Raw genomic sequence first — 22,098 nt, 5'->3', positions numbered from 1 at the left:
TTCTCATTTCTATTTTCCAATTTCCTTTTTCCTTATATTCATTTTTTCATCCAAGGCTTTAGATCCCCTGATGGATCTAAAAAAGGACCACAGGGCCTCTTCTGGGTCACCTGGAGGTGAGCCAGGTGGAGAGGGCCAATTAGCAGCTTACAGGAAAAGAGGAGGAAGGTGAAAGGACGGCATAATATATTCTTGTCCAGACGCCAACTACAAAATAATAGACCTATCGAAAACCCATCTGAGAAACAGCAAATGTCTTTTCCAATAAAGCAATGGATGCAAAGAGCCAGAGAAAAGACAGTCAGACAAACACTTCACAATGTTTCAAACACAAGCATGATCAGCTCTTTTTCCCTCCTTGATGTATTCTTACACACTTTCATTCATGGATTTCTGTCACCGGCAGTTGACCTTCCAGGGGAAGCTATCCTGACCACATCCTAAGCCGCAGGTACGGGTCTCAGTCCCACCTTGTTAAACTGAGATGTTTACCCACTTAGCATGGCAGATCCCTCAAGAGACCAACACTTCTGGCACTAGATGCTAAAAATACTTCTCCCTCTGACCACAGCCCCTCACATCCAAGAGGCAGGTTCCCCGCACATACACAGAAACTGTTTATATGACCTGGTCTTGTGTACATTTGCTCTCTGCCAGTCTGTCGTCCCTCTGCTGCTGCTTTAACTACTTTCATGCAGCTGAGCATGACACAAAAAAGCAACACCAGAAATACAGTGCATCCTGTAAGCCTTAGCACTCTTTGGAAGTTTTCTCATGTGTAAATAAAAACATCCTTTGCCTCTCATGTTATCTTGACATTGCCTCCATCAACATGCTGGGGTATTATTTCGGATGTCTGTAATGCTCGGATGAGCCACCGGGCATCTGCTTTCCACAAGTAAATGCATTTACGACACAATTACAAGACAGGGACACATAACTCACACAGGGCACAGGTAGAATGACTTCATCATGACTTCTTGCGAAGTCCAGTGGTGTTGCTCAGATTCTACACAATGCAAAAATGCTCTACGTTGTCATGTTCAGTGTTTCAAAACTATCTTTTTTTCTGAAAGATAAACTCTTTGATGGCTGGGTTATAGAGTATCCAAGTCTACTCCCACAGTTAGGTCTTTCCAGGCCACATGCACAGTGGGAACTTGTAAGTGTAATGTACAAATTAGCAAGCAAAGTGCTGCATCTTTGATATAGTGTGCTAAAAGAGGAGTGGTTCACTTTGTCTTCAGCCTTTTATGGGTTTGTTTGTCAGACATGGGCTGGATGAGGCTGCAGCACAATAAAGGATAATGAATTCATAAAAGCATACTTTAGAGGGGAATTATTTTAAAATGTGTGGTGAAACTTATAACCGTCACAGAGAGAAGTGGGTATGATGTGGTTTTGCAAATATCTTACCCTCCCTATCTCACTACACTTTCTTCCTACCTTTTTTCTCTCCCTCTCTGAACAGTAGCTTGAGTGCCAGATTCATAATCCTGCACTCGGCTCAGTGCCAAGACTGTGGTGGATCCCATTCCCCTAACCTATCCATCGACCCTTCATTTCCACAAACGCGCACATACATGTACACGCACACATTCTGTAACAACGCTTTGTGACTCCAGACGGCACCATTTCATTTGACAGGAGGAGGGGTGCCGGACCAGTGAATTAGGACTTTTTCATGGGGGACGAGATTAACATTCTTCTCTCGTTCCCTGCCCCCTATCCTCCTCTAGCCCTTCCTGAAGTGAGGCCTGACTCTCCAGGCACATGCTTGACCTGGTGCTGAGGACAAGGAGTAATTAGCAGCCATAAAGAGGACCCTGCCTCTCTTGGAAACCAGCACAGCCAAAAACAAGAATACCCAATGAGAGACTTCCCCCTCCTAGAGCGCATCACAGACAGGGAGGGTGTACAAGTTTTTTTCACCTGATTCTGTTATAAAACTTTAACTGAAGCCAAATGTTGTGTAATTGGAGCCTCACTGTAAATGCAGCAGGTTACAATTAGGGCCCTGACTTTAATTACTTACTTTAAAAGGAAGTAAGGCTTTCATCAGATTAAAGCTTGAATTCAAAGTCTAGCATATACCTGAGATTGTAAGCCACCTGGATACTGACACAACGCCTAATCAATACTAACACTCATTAAATACATGGCATTTTCAGTGTGAAATAGTCTGCCTCTCATCCTTTTCCTTTAAAGGTTAATGTCTTATCTTATAAAAGTGCATTAACTTTTAATAAGTTTTGCGGAAGTACAGCCCTTTTCGGCTCTGCTATAAAACACAGCATGAGACCTTTTAAACACAACTCCTGTGAAATACTAAGGCATTAAGATATCAGGTCCAAGAATATGATAACAAAAGAAGACGCACTTCCATCAGCATTGACCTTCAGCTGTTGCTTCTGGGTTTCATGTGACCAGACCTGGAAATCATACTGCAGGCATTAGGCTTGCTAGATTGAACGCATTACATACACTGCATGGACATCCTGTGAGAGAACACACACACATTACTGCAGACATGCAACACATGAGTAAACTAATGCCTTTGCTAAAACTGAATGGGATGTGAGTTAGCAAGATGGCAAGCAATCACACACACCTCTGCAACATGGCTTAATTAAATCTACCAAAATACTATCAGAGAGATTTCTTGGCAATCGCTGCATGAGCTTTGCTGTGAGGCTCCAACAAAAATTTAAGCTGCACCATGTGTAACAAACTGTACTCAAACAGTTCTGAAGACAAGAGGACAGCCACAAGTGTGCACAAATGTGATGTGCTAGTGGCTGTTAGTTTGTTATATTTCAGTTAACAGCTAAAATAAAATCCTACCAAGGTCCAGGTGATATGAACAAAAATCAACTGTAACAGTGGTTGAAAAACATAAATTTATGTTACTATTGATAAGCTGACAAAAAATAAGAGTTCAAAATACGGATAAAGTACCAATATTGATATGCTCCCTTAGAATAACATGTAATCAAGAGTAACTATTAAGTGGTCTAATCACCGTGACGTCATGCTTACAAACACAATCACTTTCAGGTGGAAAATTGGCAATTGATCTGAATTGCGGAGATATACGCTGAAATTATAAATTGAAACGGTGGTCCGACCTATCTGATGTTTCTGATGTGCATATTTAACGTATTGAGCTGCTTTGAAAGTGTCTTTGATAAACCAATGCTGTGTTCAATAGGGATGGTATTTACCATATTCAGGAGAAGAGACCATATGAATGCTTCGCTGTTGTGGAATTTACAACCTTTGTGTACACAACTTTCCATATCGTAAACAGTCAAATGGAAACAGTTCCATTTGAACTTAGCTCAAATCAACAGGCAACAAAGCTAAGCAATGTACCAATGGGGACATAGTTTGCGTACACATTTTAGCCAACTAAAAGGACCCACTTAAAAAAAACAATATCAGTTTTTAGCGTACACTATATGTGGAATATTTTATCCACTCTACCTTACACAGTTATCGAGGCAGTGGTAGACCATCAGAAATGGTTGTCTGATTGGTAAGGTAATGTGATGAAAATATTTGAAATATAGTGTGCACTTAAACGGATATTGATTTTTTTACGAGGGTCCTTTGTAAGTAGCTAAAACTTAACAATTGTGGCAGTGTTTGCTCAGCACCATTACAGTGTATACACATGACACGGGGGTTTTCTACCCAAAAGTTAATGTCAACATTGTTATTTGGTCTATTACCACTTGTGGCCACAGTAGGTGCTGTTCAGCAACAGTTACAGCTGCTCACTTAAATGCTAAATTATTAGCATTAACAATCATCATGTTGTCAGCAGCTTTGTTTTGATTAAAGATGAAGCATGAATGCTAGCCAGGTGAACGTGTGTGACTGGGACAGGGTCTCAAAGCCAACTGAGGACAGTGTTTACTCTGGCATGAGCAAAATTAAGTCTGTAAAAAAATGACCTAACATGCCAGTATCAGTCACATTTCATTTTATCAGCCAGCTGTAATCCAGACATTTCAGGACACTGACCCAGTGACCTGGGCTGTGAGCTGCTTGTGAAAGCAGCAGCAGGGAGGAAGAGGCAAGGGAGGAAATGAAAAGAGCGAGATCTTTTTGTTTATACACCCCATGCCTTCATTTCCCTGGTCATGATCGACTCATTCTGACTCATTCGTAATGAGATAGTCAAAGATTAACCCCAGCCTCTAATTGCAAAATTACAGGAAACACCAAGCAAGATGAATTTGGAAACATACGAAATGATAAGCAGCCTGGCACAAACACATGCATAGACAGACTCAGACAAATCCACCCAGAATGTGCAGATATAGTCTTGCATATTCACCTCTACACCCACAGACAACTCACACACACACAAAAACACAAGCACACAGACCTGAAAGATGATCCAGAGAACAGAGAGTTTTCCTGACCAGAGATTCTCTTGTGTACTCTGAGGCTCAGTGCTATAGCCAGACTCTTATTGCTTTAACAGGGGGAATACCAGATGGTTTACTTCACTGTCTCCACGCTGCAGCTCACAGCAGTGTGGATAAATCACTGTCTGCCGTCCACCACAGACTAAGATGGAAAAACTGAGTCAAGATTCCACAGTGCACCTCTGAATGCTCATTTTACAGTGAAAAACTGCGGGACTGGTACGTTTAAGGCACGTGTGATGGCCTTTATCTCTGTCTTATCTCTCCTTCTTCTTCTACTTCCACCCTTCGTAGCTTCCTCTCCTTCTGCACCAGCTTCATTCAGTTTTATTTTCTAACCTCCATTAGCCACGTTATTTCCCTCTACCTCTTTTATCTTCTCCTCATTCTGTCTCTCCCACAGCAGATATGGTTTTGATGGCTGAATGCTGAGAAATTTATGATAAAAGAGGGCCCTGCAGCACCGACATTACAGAGCCATTTCCTCTCACCCAGCCTCACAGATAACCATTATTCCAGCACCAAACACACTGACACAAAACAATGAAACTGAATCTACTAAATGTGAAACTCTGCACAATTATGAGGCTTTTCCCCCTTTGTTGAGGACTATCCAGCACTGACATGCAAGTAAGGCCTGTCAAACCTAAGTGGCAGAGTCTCTAAAACTTAACTGAGTAGCTGTGTCTCTTAGCTAATGATGGGAATCAATCAAAATATGCAATGGTTTCTCACAACAGAGGAGTTTCATAAATGCTTTTACCCATTCCACATAATCAATATATGGACACCAATATACAGCAACAAGGCTAGATGAAAATGCAACATTAAAAATGGTTTACAGGGATACTTTATGTGCAACTAAAAGCATCAAAATTCCCAATTAAAATCCTGTAATGCATATAGACTAATAATGTTTCATTGAAATAGTGCATCACTGATTATTGACAACTTGAGACAAAAGGAAGTAAATGTCTGTAATACAGAAAAAGCAGCCATTTGCTGATGCACAAGTAATAATGTCAACAATGTCTGGAAAAGGAAATCACAGACACAGGATGGGCAGAGTTAAAAATAAAAGTAATGGCACAGCTTCAGTAAGTTGTGGAAAGAGTGGCAAAGCACGAAAGGGAAAAATGAAGGTAATATTTAGGCTATCAATCACTGTTCTTGTGATAGTGATAACACCGTAATTGCAGCCTGGGGTGAGGAAAGCTTGCCATATCATGTACGGTAGTGCCAAATAATCTGGTGGAGTTGCAGTGGCAGCCAAGTCAACAGTCAATTCATCTCCTACTGACACTTTTACCAGAGTCAGACTGGAGCAACATCAACCCTGTGGGTGAACAAATGTTACTATGAGAATAAATTGCCTGACTGTCAGTAGGCTACTTAACTTGAGTCATCAACTTATGACTCATCAACATTGGCTTCCTTCTTTGTATCCCTGGTCACCAGCCATGACAAAAGTTGGGTTTCCATCCAAATGTAGCAGAGATTTTCAGCAAATTATCAGAAAAACAGCAAAAAAATGCACATTTATGTGTTTTTCCATCCACTACTGTTATGCAAATATAATTGGTGCATCGAGGTAAACAGTGGGCAGCACTTATTCTCCAGTCAGGTGCTCCTGCAGAAGGAGGTGCAACAAGATGACATAATTAGAAGAGCGCCAGCCAAACCTAAAACAAAGGAAAACAACGAAGAGCACTCTGGACAATGGAAACAGAAAGTTTCAACAACTAAAATGACAGTTATGTGCTCTTGGAGAAGTTCTGATGCCAGCCCATCTGCATATAAGCGTGCTAAAAGCCATCCAGAGATGTTGAACGGAGCTAGCAGTGGCCTAAGCGATGACATCATCATTTATTTTTTCCATCTGTTTCAATCGCGCTAAATCGCATTTACCTTTTATCAGTACACCAACTTAAAACATTTTTGCGTTACTTCAAGATTTTTTTTTAGAATTTTTGGCATTTCCGCAAATTAAAAATGCATAAAATGCACAGAAACGCATCTACTGTCGCAACGGCTGGTATTGTGTTCACTTTATGAGTCTGTGTGTCATTATGGCAAACTGTGGTCCTGGCAACAGCCTTGTAGCGGACACTACCACAAAAGCAGTTTTAAGTACTTTGCCAGGTGTTTCCATGTCTTGCTGTCTGTCTGTCTGTCTGTCTGTCTGTGGGCAGATTTTGTCAACTCAGTGGCATCACAACCATGCAATGTTTACAGGTGTGTAGCTGACATCAAAATGAAGGTTGAGTTTTCAGATAGGTGTAGTCCGAGCAAGGGGGGCAGAAGTCGGGAATTAGGAAGTAAGAAAGGGGCCAAGCTCCCCCACTTAACACTCCTGGCCCACATTTGTTTTAAGTCGAATATTGCTGTATCACAGCTAAAATGATCCCATCGCAAGATGGTCTCCAGTTTAGTTAAATGTTTTTGTAAAATTAAAAAGAGGGGGCCAACTTTGGTTTACCAATTGGAATTGAAATTACTGCCTAGATCATGTTCTGTGGTGGGTTTTTTTGTTTGCTTGTTTTTCTTTTTCTTGCGAACAAAGTGTCCTACTCTGACACATCCAGAGTGCCACGTATGGTCTAGTTTGCACAACAAAAGCATTTTGGCTAAGGATCAGGAAAGATCATGGTTAGGGTTACATGTTAATACAGACATTGTTGACTTTTTCAATACGCAACCAAGACCACAGTCTTTCCTGAAAGTTAACCAGCTGCTTGCAGCGAGTGTGCAAACATAACCACGGTTTAGTTTTGTCATTTTGTGATATTTTACTGTAAGAGGGAGTATTGTAAAAAATATGGTGTCAGCATACAACATACTGAAACATTCAGTGTCATTTTCATACAGATTCATTAATAAAGTGTCCTCATTATGTAATCCAGACAGCATTACATTTGTGACTAAATTAATTAACTGTGGAAATATAGTACTATGTAAATGTATTTCTAGGCGACAGTGTTGCTCAAACAATTATCTCAGCTTTTTTCATTTGTCTAACACATTTCGTTCAGCCTGCTTCAGCACAAACTAGCATCTGCGGTCACACTCTAGCTTGGTCCCTTGTAACAACAAAACCCAATTAATTAAGTCCCAAGCTTAATTACAAAATACTGCACTACACTGAATAAGCAGAAACTTGAAGTCTTGATTTAATGTCGCCTTTCCATTCCAACTCCTACTTATTTCATCACCTAATAAAGTAAAAATTGAATACACGTGACGACTGTGAAGTCTCTGGAGTGACCAGAAACCATTGTATTTCCCCTACTAGGAAAGAAATGCTTACACTCAGTATTCCTACTGTCCAGGCTGTGGCTAAGCTCGGGCAGGGGAAGGGGGAATGGGGTTGGAAAGGATGACTCATACATTGCTTTCCATGCTCAATGATTATAATACCCCATTACAGAGAAAAGCACTGTTTCCCTGCTGAAGTGAATACTCGGTTTGTGAGCCTGGACCAGACTTCACTTTTTACTCTGCCATGCACTACATGCTGCAAAAAAGCATATTCTTAAAAATCAAATACAGGAGTGGGAGTTGCATCATGATTGTAGCATATCCAACTTTTACATCACTGATGTGATCGTGTTCACATTTCAAACACCACTGCCTCCATTTTGTTCCCTTTTTGTCTGCCAGGGAGTAAAGAACAAATGATCCATCTTTGCCTGAGTGTTTTTAGCAGATACTAGCTTTGGGCAAACAACACCTAAAGAGAAAACCATCTGTATCTGGCTTCAAATCAAGCACGCTGTGTCATGAGTACAGAGGACCATTGAGCAGTTCAAAACAATTATTTGACCCTTAATTAGTCTGGAAAGGAATAGACGATATACTGTCCAGGATATGGCAAATAATGCACTATTTGTGCTACACAAAGGGTCTCCTTAACTCTGACATAGGGTCAAAAACTTGCCCTGCATATTTTGTTTTATCTCCCATGTTGTTATCAGGCATTAGAGCTGATTTACAGAGTCCTTTCCACAAAGCCTGCATTTACAGGCTGAAGTGGCACATGCAGTTGCAGGGTCACTGCTTTTCTCCACAGTCCAGCTAACTCAGATTCCTTCCTCAGCGCCATGGCAAAAGGCACACAAAAGAAGCCACTTCTTCTCACCGCTGTTTATCTGATTGAGTTGGACATGACCTCAGGATTGCCACTTTAAGGTGAGTAAGGAACAACCTCCTGAAACCCCCCACAGAAAATTTACAGTTACATCATGTCTGCCTGACAGATAATTACTGATGGAAGCGAGTGATGTCAGTGACTCATGCCATGTTGCTAGGTGATAACACAAAGCCACACCTGTGTCTGTCTCTCCCCTTGAACAAGTTGGTTTGATTTTGACAGATCTCAACAAAACCATCTGCTCTAAATATAAAATAAGTGCACAACTGCATCCACGACACTGACAAAATCAAAATGTCTTCAGTTTTCATTCAGGACAACCACCTGTTAGCATCCTGTAGAATTTACAAATAAAGCACATTGGAAGTCGTGCAATTTGTTCAATTTTGCATGGATTCATTCAGCTCTATGCGCTTTTCTAATCAGCCTCATGAGGAAGTTAATACACTGTGACAAAAAGGCAAACTTACTTATCCATATAAATTCCTTTAGAAGGACCAGTCCAGATATAAAGAGACTGTAAATGAAAAACAGCTGCGTACCAGCTGTATTCGACCTTTAACCCTGTCATAAAGTTGGCTGGCTTAAACAAAAAGAACCTTTTAATGACCCTGGATGTGTATGTGCGAACCTGGCTGAAACACAAGGCACACTGCTATTATTTTTACAGACTCAGCTCTAAGGCTGCAGATGTTATTCGATTAGGAATTTTCTCTAAAACCAGCACAGAGCGGTGTATTTTCTTTTGAAAAATGCAACAGTATATTTTTTTCATGGTCCCCTGTTCCACCAAAATGGGAAGAAAACATCTGGAAGACATTTTTTCTGGGGTTTTGGAGGGCTTAGCAGACAGCACAATGGAACTTATCGGATCCAGATGTGGAGGCGCTCAGTCAAACAGCAAGGCCTTCTTCTGTTTATCCCTTTAAAATGTACATAAGGAACAAATACCAGCTCCTAACACATGTAGCATAATATTCAAATCATGGCTATATTTGCTAATTTGTTAGCATATCTGCTGGTCTATTAAATACTGTCATCTATTAGCACCAGCTTTGGCCAGAATCCATCCTTGTTTTCATTTGCACAAGGTATTCGAAGAATGTTATTTCAGTATTTTTGATGACTAAAGTATGCTGCACAAGTAGGGTTTGGTCCTGTGTGAGTGTTTGCTACAGACAAAAAAACTTTTGGTTAATTAATGATAACAAACCACAGTGAAAAGAGTCAAAACAGACTTTCTAAGACTTGTGAAAAGAGTCCATTGATTGAGGAAACTAAGAAGAAAAAGCAACTCAGCAGAAACACAAAGGAAACCATTTGGAGAAGAGGGTAGATTTGGTCTACAGCAGGTATGCTAATCATAGAACTATGAAATAACTGAGGCTCCACACTAGGAAGCCTGCTGTCTACTAGAGTTAAATAGATGCAATTAAGTCAGACTGAAAACATCAACTAGCTAGAAACTAGACAGACAAACCACCTTTATGAACTCAATCAGTTTAAGTTTAAAATCTGCATCTCGGGCTAAAGATGTACATCAGATTGTTGCTGAGCCCAAAAACTGAATCTTCTAATGATTCTAATCTTAAAATGCATTAAACACTAGCCTTATATATATCAATACACGCTTCTTATCTTACTCTTTGACCTCCAAGAGTCAGAGGAGAATTTACAGAAACAAGGAGCAGCGGAGCTTCAACAGCCAGAATTCCTTTCTTCAGGCAATGAAACTGTAAACCTGACCGCAGTCCTCAAGTCCTGACCTTCACCTCTAAACTCTGACCCCTCTTCTCATTCTTAACCTCTATGTCTTATAGGCCTTCTGTTATTACACCTTTTGACAGAGGTTTAAAGTAAGGTTTCCTCATTAATGCCAGGGCAGGATGGCCTCTCTGAAGAACTGGACTATGACTTCACTCAGATAGAGCGTGACTTACATTCACTGTGCTGATCCTCTATGAACTCAGGTTGCTGTTGAAATTAACAATTTGGTAGTGCGCGAAGAATATACTCTTAGAATACGCTGCAACACTTAAAACATATCTTCAAATGTTTTCGTTTTACTGTTAGATTTGTGAGTAGGCCTATGTAAATCCTGTGATATTATTTAAGGCTAACAGTTTAGCATGCTAACAAGGTAAGCTATGTTTGACTGCTGACTCATCTTTTTCAGTGTGCCAGTAATGTTACAACCTTAAAGCGACACTAATATTTTCTGCATTTAAGAATGATGAAATGACTGTATGTTATATGAAAGGGACTACTTATTTGACAAACCCACCCAAAAATTATCACCTGACACTGCAGTTTTCCTCAGCTCTGTGAAGCATTTAGCATCTCTGTGCTAACCATTTTTAGCATCTTACTGCTAACCATTTTAGCATCTTTCTGCTTAACAATTTGGGTTTTACAGCCCACAACTCTACGTATTTGTTCACTATCTGTCATCAACCTTGTTTCCAGGAGCAGCAGGCAGCTATTTTAAGTGAAAATGTTCAGGTAAACCAACTATACCCTGCCTACCCACCACCAAACAGCCCACAATGTTAGCAGCTGGTTAGCTAGTTAGCAAAGGGGAGCAATTAGCAAGCTAAAGACCCAGATATGTTCCTTAGTTAGTCACTAGTTAATGAAGACAAAAACATAGCTAAAAGGAAAGTGAAAATTAAACTTACTTTCTCTAGGTGGACAGAAACACGACTCCAAATGAATGCTAATGTTGCTTTGTGTCTGCAACTGTTAGCAAATGTTTGCTAGCGTATAAAACCTTATTGTCAGTGTTGTGTTTTCAGCTGGATCTGCTGCCTCCAGGTGGTGACAAAAATCACCACCAAAATGAATGTAGCTTTATCAACTAAAACTCCAAATTTTACTTATTAATGACTAATTAATGACTGTGTGTAGCTTACATCATGTTATTTAGCTAAATGACCAATATAATTTATATTAAAAATGGTTGTAAATTATTCCATAAGAGATTTTTTGCTAGCAGATCTGGGTATTTGGAATAAAATCCATTGTGGAAATAGTTACTGGACCTCATTAATTTACTAAAGTATCATTAGTCTACATGAAACAGTTGTCAAATATTAATATAACGCAAAGATGTAACATTGACTCTCTGAACTGTCTACAGTCAGTTGTATGTTAAAGTTGCCCAATCATTTTTGTTTTAGTTTCAGTGAAATGTAAAAATCACACAATTTATTAAAATAATAAATTATTGATATGATATTCAATACCAGATTATTCATGACTGCTAAATGTTTTTGTTTTTTTTACCCAATTACCCCTCCAGGCATGTATACTGTGTTTCAAGATGGCAAGTCCCTGATAAGCAGTGCTGGTGTGTCAGGACAAGCCTCTGTAAGCTTTCAAATGAATGTAACCAGGTCTTCCCTGAGGCTATGGGGTCATGTGGTTTGGGTCAAGATGATTTTTTTACTGCTGACAAACTAGCTAATTGTCTGCAATTACCGTTTTAATATGCTGACAGATGTTTAATATGTTAAAAATGTAATATTTTACCAGAATTCCACATTAGTGTGAACACTGACGCAAAAGCTGCAATCTAGTACTACGACAAATACTTAAAATAAGTTAAATGGGCAAAAAATGGAAAAAAGTGAAAATCTTAAACTTGAGGAACACGATAATTAGTTTACATAAAACTTGCATGTAGCTGCTGGCATGTTGCTAGTCATCAAGTATTTCCTATCCAGCATGTGTCAAGTGTCAAGTTTCAGGAATTGTACCAGACCCCTTGAGGATGACTTACAAGACTTTGGTTGCTCTCTATCGGTATCAAGAGGTGATTAAATCCAGCTTGCAGCATCAAAATGGATTCAGTTCCAATTTCTCTATAACGTCCCACCAAAACTCAAGTCTAACTCCTCCTCTGTCATCAAAAATGACCCAGATCTGGATCCAGCTCTTACACTGTGACAAAAGTTGTGTTCGGTTAACAACCAGTGTTTACAGGCAACATGAAAATAAACACGCTGCAGTGATTTCTTCATATGTTTAACAGTATAGCCTATATGAGCTTGTAAAACCACCTCAGCTGCATCTGTTTTTTTAATCATTTCAAATGTTCTGTAGCTTTAAACAGACCATCTGCACAGCATCTCATTCATGCCATGTCAGTACAGTCTTGGAATCTTCCTAACTGTCCATGAAGCAGACAGAAGAAACCACCTGTTCGCCTCAAACTCCTGTGTCAGAGCCTCACGGCAGACAGCAGACCACCAACCATGCCAGGCAGCCTTAAGGTGCTAATAATACATGTAGGCCAGACCCTAGCCCCACAGCCACAGCACTGCATGACCTCTGGACACACAACAGTGCTACACCAGAGAATCTGAGATGAGATGATAAAAATCTTTTCTTCCTTCAAGCCCATATATGGACTGGGTTTGACTGATATCTAAACGGCATTCCAAACTTTTACAGTCATATTTCAGACTCTGAGTTATAAAACAGTTACTAATAAGCATGTGGAGAATTTGTAGAATGCCATTAATAAAATATATGAGGTTCAAGCCTTAGCAAAGGGCCCTGTGCTTAAGAAAACTGTGTGTTCTGATGTTGGAGTCTTAAAGGCGGCTCCACCCTACCACTTTAGATGAGCTACAGCCCCTCCCTCTTATGAAAATTATGCTCATCCCTCTCATCAGTTAAAAAAAAGAAAAAGGAAAAAGCGATGGAAAAAAAGTTTTTTGAGCTGTGCTACATAAAATCATTACAATAAGTCTGCAAAATGGAAGACAGAAATTTGATATATCTTCCTAAAGTGACATCTGGAATTAATTGATTTTGTTTGTAATTCAGGGACATACTGTACTTTATATCTTCCCACTATCTAATGCATATAAATTATGCCACAACAAGACATTTTTCAGGCCTGCATCTATAGCTATTTATCAGCTATTGGATGTTTTTGCAGTGGCAAAACCTTTTGCACAACCTCCCTGCAGACCAGCTCCTCAGACACACTAAGTGAGCTTTTCTCAACAAAACAAAAAAAAAAAAAAAAACGCTTTTTCTTAAGAACTTGCAGCCTTTTGATACTTTGACAAGTCCCATAGTTTCGGGAACACCAAGCTGAATACATTAAGGCACCAATACAGGCACAAAGATGAGTTTAGGAGGAGGGGCGGACGTCACAGTGATCCACTATAACCAAAGAGAAAGTTTTCCAGCGCAGCGCAGCTCCAAACTGTATCCACGAAAAAAAAAAAACTCACAGCTGCATCTTACCTGAACTTGCTTGCGATGTGACAAAAAGCAGAATCACCGCTAAAGTGATTTGGGCGTCCCTTATCCTCCGTTTAACTTTCCATCTTATATGGGTATCCATGACCGCCAGAGACGTCCACGGCAAGTGGATTCACTTTGTCAACTTGGAGCAACTAATTAGGCTTGCAACAACTTCTGGTCAGGACTATACTAAAAGCCAAAAGTCCCAGAGAAAGAGAAAAAAGGGGGAGGGGGGGTGTATCGTTATTTCTCAAGCAGCCATAAGGGTTTGTTAGTGTGCGTTCCTCCAGCTAGTAGACGGATGGGCACCCGTCTCTCCCGCACTGCTCCTCTCCTCTCTGCTTTTCTGAACTGTCCTGCACCGCTGCGCCTCCGTTCAGAAGTGCTCCCCACTCTTTCAGTCGTCACGTAGAGCCCCTTCAAGTCCAACGGGGCAACACAAAAAAAGTCTTCCCCCCAGGCTGTCAGTCACTCTGCGGACAGGAGACTCAGGCAAATCAGAGGAGTCCGTATGAAAGAGCCAGCCCTGTTATTGGCCGTGGGTGGGAGGAAAAGTTGAGGGAAAGTTTCACGCCTACAATTCTTGCGCTCTGAATTCTTTTACATGGAGTCCGCTATTTCCAGAGGAGAGACTCAGAGCGGGAAAAGCAAACTGCTCCTGACACAAATCATGAAGAAAGGCGTGCAGTTTAATATGCATGACTTTTTGTGTGTAGTTGTGATTGTCCAAGCTGGGTGTGATGGTCAGGGAGTCCTGGTGAGATGATGAGATTTATTGTATAAACAGGTGGGCACCACTTAAACCAGTCTGTCTGTACTTACACATATTAGGGTTAAGCCAGTATGTTTCTGAACATTATTTCGATGATCTACTTTGTAAATATATTTAAATTGTGTATTTATTAAATGTAACCAGTCAGGTTGTTGTTTCAATTAGTGTTTTTTTTTCACATAAAGCTGGATTACCAACTTTTTTTTAACTTATTAAATGACTAAATTTAACTCATCTAGCTTAACTTATTTAGGTTAAGTCTTTATTATTTTAAAGGAACACTTCATCGTTTAAATGATCATTTGTAGATCAGTAAGTCATCCTGTGTTACGCTGAATTTGTGAAGAAAACTTTTTCTTTCTCTCTCATGTCTCCAGTATATGAAGATTCCAAAAATAGAGAATATTCTGGATGAATTGAAGTCATAGGGGTCCACATCTAACAACAGCAAAACTATATCAAAACATTCATTTTCTTTCTCACACAACTTGTGCAGTATAATCCAACTTTAATTTATCTATTTGTATATTCAGTACTTCCCAAACAGTCAGCCCTTTCTGATAGGGAACTAATCTAAAAGTGAAACTTATCTATGCCCTCTTCACAGGCAGACTCCACTCACAAAAACAGTAATTTTACATTGCTGAACACAGGAGCTGCTGATCTACCGCTTCCTCGATCAGTTAGTTAGTTTGTCTTATTGAGTGACTTTGGTGTTTTAAAAGGTTAGTTTGGATTCACTAGAGTTACTCTATTACACAAACAAACTACTGATTAAGGCAGTGGTAGAGTAGCAGCTTCCGTGTTCAGCGATGTAAAATTACTGTTTTTGTAAATGGAATCTGGCTTTGAAGAGAGCATAGACAAGTTTCAGTTTTACTTCAGTCCCCTGTCAGAAAGGGTTGTCTGTTAAGAAAGTACTGATAAATGAGACTTGGACTATACTACACGAGTTGTGTGAGAGTTGTAAACCAAAGTTTTGCTGTTGTTAAATGCAGTTGCCAACTGTATGATTTCAATTTAAAAAGAATTTTCTCTGTATTTAGATTCTTTGTTCATGCAGGAAAAACGGTACTCGTCACAAATTTAACATGACATGTGGTGAGTAATTGATATACCAATCGTGATTTGAGGGGTGAATATTTCTTTAACAATATGCCGAAGTGTGTGACTGGGAGACCTACAGAGGCCCCAAAAGCCCAAGGTTCACTGCATGTTATTTAGTTTTGTATTTAACCTTTTTTTAACCAGGAAGTTCCATTGAGATTGAAAATCTCTTTTAGAGGAGAGACCAGGAGAAGACCTGCAGACTTGGAGAAAAGACCAGGTCTCTCTCTTGGTACTTTGCCAGGTACACAATAGGCTGTAGGATAAATAACCTTGACTCTCAGTGGACAAATAGAGAGCACCAACAATTACAGACATAATGGATACCTAAGTGATTGACACCCACTTGCACAATGGTCCAGCTTTGGTTATGTACAGGCCCTATGTAAGAAAAGACCAACCTCTAAATAAAAACAGCAGTTATTTTTCATTAATCAGGTGTTACAGGATTTATTGATCAGTTGGTTTTAACAACTTACTATTTAGGGTGTCGAAGACATTTAAAGCCAACATATAAAGCAAACATGTCACCGTTGTATTTCAATTTAGTGAGAATAGCCACAACTGCAAGCACCTTATATGTGACGCATGATTTGAACGAGTCACAGAAAACATATCGTGCTGTAGTTTGTACATTTACCCACATTGAAGAACAGAGGAAAAACTTTTTAGAGCCACAGTGCGATTCAGACACCAGCTCTTGCTGACGTTGTCTCCAGAACAGCCAAAAATGGCAGCTGTGTTTTATAAGCTGTCATATGGCTGCTCCAGCGGGGGGCAGACTTCAATTAACTGCCCAGTAAAAGTTGGTTTTAAGCACAGCAAACAGACAGCACAATATTGCAGCCACATTTGACACCGGGTCACATTGTGAGGTGTTAAGTTAGATCATCTTGACAAGACGAGACGATAATTATCCAGTCTGCAACATAAAGGAACATACAATATTGACAAGAGGAGCAGCCTTGCCTTTTACCTCAGGTCACTCCTAATACTGTATGTTTATACTTTCTTGGGATTTAAAGGAGTTAAATGTTTGATTCAGTTGTTTCACTTGAAGAGCTCGCCCTCAAAGGGAGAGAATATTTACATCAAGAATACACTGGCCTTTTTCAAACTGACCACTTAGCCATATTATGGTTATGTGGTCAGATATATGGTTCAAATTATGGCCTGAGCCCTGTATTTAGGGTGTCTTTATACCTACACCACACTAATCTCAAAGCTCTCTAACTACTCCTGTACAAGGCCTCTACTTGCTCCCTTAAACTGTCCTCTAACCAGAAACATGGTGTTTTATCTGATGCTGGACCACTGGTGGTTTTGCCTCATTTGAGGACTTTCAGACAGAACAACCTTTCTCAAAGTAAGTCCCTGTGAGACAAAAGATAGGATATAGCCTACTGTCTGAAACAGAGAGGCAAATTGTGTTTTAGTGATCCAGGTTTCAGTTCAAAGCCATTTCTTCAATTCCCTCTCTTTGTCCTATTTTTCACTTTCACCAGGTGTCAGGCTGGATATGTTGCAAAAGGCTGGGATATGAAAGCCAAAGAGAATCTAATTTGATCCACCTGTATTATTGTCCTCCATTGCTGAAGCAACACCTACAGATGATGAGACTCTTACTGAAGCCAGCTGAGAAATTCCAGTTATCTCAGCACACACACACACACAGTAGAAGCAGGCCGCACCAGCTGTTTCCAAGTTCAGACTTAGCTTAGTTAAAACCTAGTTTACTGCTGGGGATTTACACATCACTAAATTAAACAGGAAAGTGTGTGTGGTGCAAATGGTTTAATTGAGTGTAGAGATTAGTCATTGATTTAGAATAGTTACTCCCAGTAGCTGTGTACTGCATAGCTACAGTAACTGAATTAACTGACAAATCTTGAGTTAGCTTGCTAATATACTCCTTTACTTTATGATGAAGACTAACAAAATGAGCTGACACCTGAGGCCTGTATTACGAAGCAGTATTTGGACTTAGCGAGGTAACTTCAGGGTTAACCCTGGGTTTTTAGTACTACAAAGTTAGTTCTCTTTTTACTGGGACAAATCACAGTGGTAACTTATGCTGAACAGCTACTTGGTTTGGAGCAGGTTATGCTCGGAGTATCAGAACACAGCCTGTCAACACCCTGACATCTGACCAGTCAGATCAGAAGAAAAAAGTATCCATGGACAGAAGTCTGGAGTCTCAGGCAAAAAAAGAGTAACCTTTTGTTATAGGTCAGTGGTAATAGTAGGTCATTTCATTGTTTCAGGGCTCTATTTCCAGTGGTTTTAAAACAGATCCTCTAACTAAGGGAGAGATTGTTTACATTCTAAATACATGATTTTATTTTAACTCATGCAAAGTTTTTTTTTTTTAGTCTGCAGTGACAGTGTTGCTATTTTACACTCTGATGCCATCACTGCAGCTCAAAATAATGAGACACCTGTGTGATAAGAAAATCAGTCAGACAGACCTAATCAGTCATTAACCAGGCTACTTTTTTTACCCTTTACTTCAGCAGCAGAAACAGTCTGGCACTACTTTAAAGTGTTTTATGTGACATATTCATCATCATCCAACTAAACAGCAAAAAATACACTACACTCCTATCAGATATAGATTAGTGATACCTACACGTAATTTAAGACTCAGCCAATGGTGATTTTTTTTTGGATAATTTTTTCAATATTTTTTCATTTCCGTTATAAGATTACAGAGTATCGTTTATATCCCACGCCACTAATATTTTACTGTCTCACAGTCGCAGACACTTTCGGTACTGTTTCATAATGTTGCTCATAATTAACACCCCTGCCTCTTTCACATGAAGACGTTCATGGCTGGATAGGAAAACCCAAACCTGACTGAACTAGTTGATAACCAGCTTTGTAGCCCCTGTTATCAAGACGTCCAATGTTAGGATTAGCCAAGCCAAATAAAAGAAAGATATGCTGGGTGAGTTGAACTGGCTCCGTAGAACAGGCCTCTGATTAAATTGTTTAACATTGTATTTTCAGTGATTTTCCATTAATCAGAAAATACATTACCATAAGCTAAAATCTCAAAGTACAAATAGTTCCAGGCCTAGTAGACTGTTCACATAGTTTATTAAGGGGTCCCAGGTTTTGTAAAATATCTTAATGGAGCCATTGAGGGTGCATTTCATTATTCCGGCTTGATGTTTTGCATCTTGGTCTATTAGCTGTGTGAGATGGAGGGTTCACATCCAAATAGAACTGAGCATCTGGCTAATAGGGGGGGAAAGGTAATGACCTTCTATAAGTGAGCAGGGATACTGGAATCATCTGGAACGGAGAATATACCAAAAATACCAGCTGTAGGAGAGGGCATAATATTACAGCCATATGCCTTGGAAATGGTGTCAGCAAAGGATAACCAGAAAGGGTCAAGATTTAAGCAAGACCACAACATATGGCGGATGGTTGCTGGGCTGTTTACAGCTGTCACATATAGGGCTTACGTTTGAGAATATTCTTTAACGTTTAGCTTTATAGCCGCTGCAGCACTTTAATCTGTATCAAGGCGTACATTGAGTATATAGAAGACGACTGACCCCTAGAAAGAGCCGTGTTCCATTCCCCATCATCATCATCATCATCATCATCATCATCCTCATCTCTTCCCATTGTTGTCAAATATGAGATATAGAGATATTATATCCAGTCATGATGAGTATTAATCATTGTGATTCTACCCTTATTTAGCATACTGACCGTTAACAAAGAATCCAGGCATGATAATGGAGGAGTTGCTGGAAAATGAGCAAACTTTTTGTGTACAAAGTCTCTGATTTGTAAGTAATGGGGAAAACATCAATATTAGTCAGTGCACATTTTTTGGATAATTGTCCAAGACTTACAAAAGTGTTACAGTATACAGTTCCCTTATCCAGTATACCCTTATCATACCAAATTTGGAAGCCTTTATCTAATAAAGATGGTTGGAAAAGATGATTCTATACTATCGATGATTGAACAGAAATGTTCTGAATACCCAGGCACTCTTTGAACTGTTTCACAATGCCTAAAGGTTTGGTTACAATTATGTTTTCATTAATATTATTGACTAATCTTGAGCCACACAGGGGGCTGTACCTTTCCACTCCTTTAGCCACAGGAAGACATCATTGAAATTTGCAGCCCAGTAATATGAGAGCAGGTTTGGAAGGGAGAGCCCACCTAGGTCTTTTGGTCTTTCCATGAATTCTTTCCTTATGTGAGCTGATTTATTATTCCAAATAAAGGAATAGATCATCTGTTTGCATGCCTTGAAAACTGATTTTGCTATGAAAGTAGGTATCGCTTGGAACACATATAAGAATTATCGTTTAATATTTACAGAGTTTGTTCTCCCCAGAAGAGATAACAGTAAAACAGACCATCATTTAATATCTTTTTGCATTAGTCTCTAAACTGTAGTAGGATTTAGTGACTTTTATCCCCAAGTATGCAAATGATTCAGCTGAAAGTTTAAATGGCAAATGGGGGTATTCTTCAGCATTTCTGTTAGTATCATTTTAATGTTACAAAGGATCAGAATGTCCTAGAAACATGGTTCATAGGGATAGTTCTGTTGTATATCTGTGTTTATATAGGCAAAAAAAACCTCACAATTACCAGAATGTTCTCATAAATTGTAATACTGTATGTCTAAAGCACCCAAATTTATACACATCTCACATAATCATGAGTCAGTAATTCATGCATTACCCATGTATTTTGGAAGGCTGCAATCATGTGACCAATGCGCAGCAGGAGACAGCAAGGAAGCAATCTTGTGGGTTCTGTTAGCAGGCAGTTTGGGGTGGAGGATGGTTCACATAACACAGGACTTTTCCTGGGAGACGAGAGTCTGGTACTGTGTGAACTTGGAGTGAACTTGGAGTAATTTTAAGATGCGTCACCACTATGTTTCTCTTCTTAAACCTAACCACAGAAACTTTAATTGCCCATACCTAACCTTGGTAACTTTAAGTCAATTACGTAACTTTACGTTAAGGATGCAACGTAATTCGTGGCGCGCTAATTCATAGAATAACATGCAAACTGTTGTGTGTGCATTTTCATAGGATAACATGCAAACTGTTCTATAAGTATATGTTGCTATTATATAGTCTATTACTGATATTTCACTCTGAGCTTGGTGGAAAAACTACTAACTCTGAAACACATATTTTTCACCATGGATGCAGATATCATTTGAAATAAGTTGGATGTATTGTTTGGCTTTTTAAAGCTGTTATTTTATTTTTGGAGGTTATGCTACAGCAATTTGGTGATACTTTACACTCTTAGTTGACTGTATTACAAATGTTTCCAAGCAACCAATGTACCCATCTCTTAAGTATTAGGAGCTAAGACATTCCTTAAGTTTTAAGGGTGTAGCCTGATTAAGTAGACACAATTATACAGGATACATTCTTTGAATACTTTAAATTTGGCTGATGACCATGACCATTTTCTGTTTAAAATTTCAAACTAAGAAAGAAATCAGCTTTTGCTGGCATTATAAATGGCTGCAAATGGACTGTGTTTTTACAAATACTCAAGGTTTTAATCAGGCAGTAGGATCTTAAAATCTGTGGAGGTTTTTAAAAGGACACCTTTATGGGCAAGACTGTAAAGGAGAGTCTACACAAACAGAAGCTTGCATCTGCACGTCTTCTTCCTCCTCAGGTTCCCTGTAAACCAAAGCATTTCATTTGTCAAGAACTCGTAAACTTTGTACAAGTTGAATTACACATATTTAAACCTGCCTTTTCGCCCCCTTCAATCATTTCCCAAACACCCAATACTTTTACACAGACCCCACATCAAAACATCGCTCTCCAGTGTTGTGATGGAGATGAATTACAGAATGGAGTTGATTCTGTGGTTCCACTTTAATGACACACTCTTTGGGAGCCAGAAGGGGGGAACTCAAATACAACACACCAAAAGAGCAGATAAATAGTGGATCCTGGCACTGAGCAGCTCCTGGCAGCTTCAAAACAGATGAGATTTTTATGCAATGTAGGATGTTGTGCTGCAGATCAAAAATCTGGGAGTGACAAAAGGAGTGTGTATTTGAAATAGTTTTACAGTGTGGGTTTGCATGTTTCTTCCGCTTGTTCTGTTTTCTCTCTGGAACAAAAGACAGTCCTAGATGTAAATGAGGCAAATGCACTATCAGAGAAGGGGACACCCAGGAGCTGATTTCTCTCTAAGAAAGAAAAATAATACAATAGAAAAGAGAGAGAGAGAAAAGGACAGCATGAGTCAGGCACCAGTTTTATATTTAAAAACACAACCTCACAATTAAATTAGTGTGCATCTGAAACACAAATGTGCAGTAGCTCCAGGTCAATTTGCAA

At 39.5% G+C, this 22,098-nt stretch overlaps 1 protein-coding gene across 2 annotated transcripts in view; it reads right to left on the bottom strand.

The window, feature by feature from the left end:
• col5a1 (procollagen, type V, alpha 1) overlaps nucleotides 1–14,277 on the bottom strand; it is an 89,072-nt gene extending 74,795 nt beyond the window's left edge. The window contains exon 1 of one of the 2 annotated variants that reach the window (XM_033646867.2): nucleotides 13,852–14,277. In XM_033646867.2, the coding sequence (XP_033502758.1) occupies nucleotides 13,852–13,951 (100 nt within the window). In that variant the 5' untranslated portion in view covers nucleotides 13,952–14,277. The remainder of the gene's footprint in view (nucleotides 1–13,851) is intronic. The other variant, XM_033646866.2, reaches the window with a different exon arrangement.
• Nucleotides 14,278–22,098: the final 7,821 nt, after the last annotated feature.

This window comes from Epinephelus lanceolatus, chromosome 19, assembly GCF_041903045.1.
Source record: "Epinephelus lanceolatus isolate andai-2023 chromosome 19, ASM4190304v1, whole genome shotgun sequence".
Classification (NCBI taxonomy): Eukaryota; Metazoa; Chordata; class Actinopteri; order Perciformes; family Serranidae; genus Epinephelus; species Epinephelus lanceolatus.
This window is presented reverse-complemented; position numbering and strand designations above follow the sequence as displayed.